We start from the raw sequence: 5,664 nt of genomic DNA on the forward strand, positions 1-5,664 counted from the left end.
TATATATGTCTATGCTTTACATACTCAGTACATATGTCGTACTGACCCTTCCTTTCTCGGGGGGTTTGCATTCATGCCCGCAGGTACAGATACACACTTTGGGGATCCGTCAACGTAGGAGTTCCACTCAGCAGTTCAAAAGCGCTCCATTATGCCGGAGTCTAGTTTTGGTATTAACCCTCAATGTATATATTTATTTGTTCACGAGTCGACAGAAGTCATACGCGGATAATCGACGTTGATCTCTAAAGTTTCAAGTTATAATTAAGCACTTTAAAAAGTGTCATCCACAGAGAAAGTAATGAGATCCAGCAGGAAAGGGGACCTTAGTCCCATCTATATTGACCTTATCAGATCCTCTGCCAAATAGGCAAGGTTGCCTACGAGCTGGACTTACCAGCATATCTGGAAGCGGTACATCCAGTCTTCCATGTATTAATGCTTTACAATTATGTTGGTAATCTAACCTGGGTATATCCTGTAGAGGGTATCCAGGTCATAGAGGAGTTATCCTAAGAGAAGCAACCTATCGCCATCCTGGGTTGGCAAAGTAGAAGATTGTGAACTAAGGACGTAGCTTCCGTCAAGGTATTATGGCGAAATAAAAAGTGTGAAGAGATGACCTGGGAAGCGGAGGAGGAAATGAAACACAAGCATCCGTACCAACTTGAAAATATTACATACTTAAGCTACCAACTTGGAAATATTACATACTTAAGCTACTGGAGTACATACCAAGCTTACGTAGCAAGGATTACATAGGTTCATAAACTAAGACGAGATTACATGTTATACTGGCCCCCTGCATCCCTACACCAACTATAATTTCCTTATGATGTTTATGCTTTACATACTCAGTACATATGTCGTACTAACCCCTCCTTTCTCGGGGGGGGGGGTTGTGTTCATGCCCGCAGGTACAGATACACACTTTGGAGATCCGTCAGCATAGGAGTTCCACTCAGCACTTCAAAAGTGCTCCATTGTGCCGGAGCCTAGTTTTGGTATTAACCCTCGATGTATATATTTATTTGTTCACGTGTAAGACGGGGGTTCTGTCCCACCTTATGTTATTATTCTTACTCTTAGAGGTCCGTGGACATGTATGTGGGTTGTGTATGGGTTGTATATGCATGTATGTACAGTGGTGCCTATGATAAGCCTCGTCGGCTTAAATGTTATCCTGCCTGTTGATGTGCTATAACTTAAACAGGGGACAGATTTACTTACAGATAGCAGGGATATACGCGAGTGCCTAGTTCGGACACCCATCATAGCCTACGGGGTTGGGTCGTGACATTCATCATATGGCTTAGAAGCTTGATACCTCTATAGTTGTTGCAGCTCTAAATATCCCTCTTGTTTTTGTATATAGGGATCATTATGCTCGACCTCCATTCTTCGAGAATCGTTGTTGTCCTAAAGATGACATTAAATAGTCTAGTCAGCCACTCCAAACCTACCGAGCTCGCGCTCTTCCAAAATTCCCTAGGTATCTCGTTAGGTCTGGTCGCTCTTCCCCAGCGCATCCTACGCACAATACCCTTAACCTCTTCGACTGAAATACTTCTATAATACCCAAAATTGTGAAGCCTCCCTGTATGTTCCAAATCTCCCAACACAATCTCTCTGTCCCCTTCTTCGTTCAAGAGTTTATGGAAGTACGACTGTCATCTCTGTTTAATGAGGGTATTCTCTACCAAAACTTTTCCATGCTCGTCCTTAATGCACTTTACTTGATCCACGTAGCGTGCCCTTCGCTCCCGCACCCTGGCTAGCTTGAACAATTTCCTATCTCCGCCTTTCTCTTCTAATTCAGCATAAAGACGTTCAAAAGCTGCCATTTTTATGTCAAACCACCAACTTTGCCTCCTTCCTTACTATCTTATAAAGTTCCCTATTTTTCCACTTCTCCACCTCATCCTTGCTTTCTATCAGCTTCGCATATGCGATCTTCTTTGCTTCTATCTTTCCTTACACTTCTCCATTCCACCACCAGTCCCCTCGATGCTGGCCATGGCTACCTGTCGAGACTCCTAACACTTCCCTTGCTACATCCCTAATACAGCTAGTCGTCCTATCCCACATAGTGTTCGCATCCCCACTACTATCCCAGACCCCTATATCCTTCAATTTCTCTCCCATATTTAGGGCGCTAGCTGTATTCAAACTCCCACATCTAATCCTAGGTCGGTCATCCCCGACCCTCTTCTTCCTCGTCATCTTGATCCCTAAATCCATCGCCAAGAGATTATGTCGGGTCATAAGGTTGTCGATCGGAATGACCTTATAGTCTTTGCACAGACCTTTATCATCCTTCCTAAGGAGTAAGAAATCTATTTGAATTTTAGCCACCGCGCACCGAAAGGTTACCAAGTGGTCCTTCTTTTTTTGGAAACTCGAATTGGCTATTACCAACCCAAAAGCTCTTGCGAAGTCCAAAAGTGAGACTCCTCCTCCATTTCTATCTCCGAAGCTAAAGCCTCCATGCACATCATCATACCCTCCCGAAATAGACTCGATGTGCCCATTGAAATTTCCTCCCATGAAAAGCTTCTTGGTAGGCGGTATGCCTCTCACTAACTCATCCAAATCCTCCCAAAAGCGCCTCTTATCCTCCTCGCTTAAGCCCATTTACGACGCGTAAGCACTAATAATGTTCAACGTGATCCCTTCAACGACCACCTTAATCAACATCATCCTATCCGTGACTCTTCTAACCTCCACCACCTCATTCCTTAAATCACTGTCTACTAAAATACCTACCCCATTCCTATACTTCGATCTACCAGAGAACCAAAGTTTATACCCGTCTACCTTCTTAGATTTAGAACCTATCCATTTGGTCTCTTGGACACAAGCTATATTAATCTTCCTCTTTTTTAGAATCTTAACTAGCTCTATGGATTTACCCGTTAACGTTTCAATATTCCAAGAACCTACTCTTATTCTAGACGCCCCTTTAATCCACTTACCCCTCCTTACTCTCATCCCCGTCCCCGTCCCCGTCCCCATCCCCGAGCGAGAATATGATCCTAGTCTACCATCAATATCCAAATCCACGAAAATACGTATGAACTAATAAATTATTCAAAAGTCTAAAGTCAGCAAAATGTAATTACAACTGTATGAGCAAAGAATAGATATGGAAATATATGGGAACTGGAGGTACCAACTTCAGTTAGAATGAACCTGGTTGTCGCCGAAAAATACTATTCACATTAGAGTACTGTTCACGTCGGTGTTACTATTCATGTCGGAGTTAAGAGCAAGAAGATTGTTGATGATGGAACTTGTCTTTTTTTCTTTGGACTTTTGTCAAACACCTTATGCTCCTACTTCTGAGTTCTATGAAATGCTTCAACTCTAGCTTAGATTCCAGCCAGAAAGTGCAATGCAAGCAGCAATTGAGAAGCAGAGAATGAAGAACAAATGGATTGCACAGTAGAAGCAAAGAAGTGTGACAGAGAGTAAGCAATTTGGTTCGTTTGTAGAGCAAAAGTCAACAGTAGGATATGGAGAAAATGTGTGTAGAAGACAAAATCAGCAAATCCAATTTCATATTATCAAAATTCAAAAAGACCCAGATGGGGGTTCTAATTAACCAAGAATTTGATTACAAATTCCAATCAAAATCCAAAAACCCAGATGGGGTTTTTCCTAAATTACCAGCTAGCTATATGATGTTAATGGAGAGATGTAGAGCAATCAAATCTGAAGCAGAAGATGGAATTGAAGCAGAAGCTGATCTCTCAGAACGAACTTGAGTATCAAAGAACTAATTGTTTGTCAATAGAATTCTCAAAATTAAAATATGCTTATGGGACATGGAGAAGGAAAGTGAGAATGTCTGATATTAAATGCCTTCAACTTTAACAGAAATTTCGAAATTGAGAAGTTAAGATTGTAGAAAAGAAAGTCTCTTCTTTAGCAAGCTCTGATGAATTGATCTCACTTATAAATAACAAGAAGACAAAAGCTATAATAGGCTCCACTTTTATATTCAATTTTTTATGCTTAGAGACCAATTCTTCTGTACATTAGTCATAAAATATTCACAACAGATCCAAGCTTACTCAAGATGAATGGCTTAAGATATATGTCAGTACAATGTCGCTTGGGTTGAAAGGAGGAAGGGTTGGAAGACGAGAGGTGAAAGGAGGAAGGGTTGGAAGACCTTATTTATAACTGTAACATTAAATATTTGTCTAATCTTGTATGTACCAAAATAAATTGGTATTCATTTGCAAAAATAATCTATCTAACTAGTCAATGGCTATAAATCCATTAATCTAGTAAAGCTGTTTTGTTTGTTATTTTTTATTCTTTGTGAGCTACAATTGCATCCTATGTGTGCTTATTAATAATTTTAGAATAAGCTCAATACCATAATAATACATCAAACTAATTAAAATATTAAATGCAATTATGATGTATAATATATATGAAAAGAGCAGTCAAGTTGACCTTCCCTCTCATCTCAGGGTGAAGCAAGGAATTGTTTACAATACGGGCTGTATTTTATGTCTATGCTTGCAGCATATGGTTGTCACCTACCCTATCTAGATGTTTTAGTTGTTAGAAAGGGAGAAAAGTGTAAAATATTTATATATCAATTTAGATCTGTAACTTTTCGACAATCAAATAAAGAACAACTTCGAAATCATCTTTTTAATCGGAAAACAAGGTATTAATGAAACAAAAAAAATTCAAAAATGGAACAATTTTACACACAAGAACATGAGTTGGAGCTTTTAAGACCGGTTTGTTGCGGTTAGATCATCTAAAAAATTAAAAGGATTTTAAAAAAGGTGCAGAAAATCTGTATTTTATGGTCTCATTGAGAGTTTAATTAGAAGACTAGCGACTCATATAATCAAAATGATATTGTCAAAATAATATTGTCTCATATGGCTTCTAGGACCCTGTGAAGAAATGTACAAGAGAATTACAATCCTACTCTATGGTGTTGGTTTTCAATTGTCAGCAAGTTGGGCTTTTGGTTTTCATCTCTGGAATTTCATGCTCCAATGAGTTGTTGCTATAAAATAGAACTTCTACATCTTACCTGCTCTTCCCTTTCTGTAGGACCGGTCTCCTTGCTGTAATGGGCATTGAAGGAGTTGATGGACGTAATACAAAGAGCAATCATATAATGGAGGTGCAGCAAACTCTAGGCATTGAAGCATCAAGGGTCTCTATAATTGATGAAATTAATTATACCATGTCAAGTCATGGAATGACAATAGACTTGCGGCACATGATGCTTCTTGCAGATCTGATGACATATAAGGTACTTCTCCTGGAATATTCCTCATCCAAAAACATGTTGGATGCCTTTAATATCCAAATATCGAGCTTAATTGACATTCTTTGTCACTATCACAGGGTGAAGTCCTGGGAATAACTAGACACGGTGTCCAGAAAATGAAAGATAGCGTACTGATGCTAGCTTCATTTGAGAAGACAACCGACCACCTGTTTAATGCATCTGTAAATGGAAGGGATGATAAGATAGAAGGAGTAACCAAATGTATCATCATGGGCATACCAATGACGATAGGCACTGGGGTGTTTAAACTTCGGCAATGGTATTTGTTTGACTCTTAGCATGACATTTTATTCTTTAACCTTAATAATATCCTCTATGTGCGTCGTAATTAT

The 5,664-nt window shown here is 39.4% G+C and overlaps 1 protein-coding gene across 1 annotated transcript; it reads left to right on the top strand.

Moving 5' to 3' along the window:
- Nucleotides 1–5,093: 5,093 nt before the first annotated feature.
- On the top strand, nt 5,094–5,664 carry LOC129892543 (DNA-directed RNA polymerase III subunit 1-like). Its single transcript, XM_055968126.1, has 2 exons — nt 5,094–5,293; nt 5,389–5,664. The coding sequence occupies exons 1-2, from the start codon at nt 5,108–5,110 to the stop codon at nt 5,608–5,610; spliced, it is 408 nt and encodes a 135-aa protein (XP_055824101.1). The 5' UTR covers nt 5,094–5,107; the 3' UTR covers nt 5,611–5,664.

Source organism: Solanum dulcamara, chromosome 6, assembly GCF_947179165.1.
Source record: "Solanum dulcamara chromosome 6, daSolDulc1.2, whole genome shotgun sequence".
NCBI classification, from domain to species: domain Eukaryota; kingdom Viridiplantae; phylum Streptophyta; class Magnoliopsida; order Solanales; family Solanaceae; genus Solanum; species Solanum dulcamara.

Bases quoted from the DNA above. Each gene is read 5' to 3' on its own strand.
- LOC129892543 (XM_055968126.1), top strand. From the start codon at position 5,108: ATGGGCATTGAAGGAGTTGATGGACGTAATACAAAGAGCAATCATATA. The intron at 5,294-5,388 runs GTACTTCTCCTG...TCACTATCACAG, and splicing joins CAGATCTGATGACATATAAG to GGTGAAGTCCTGGGAATAAC.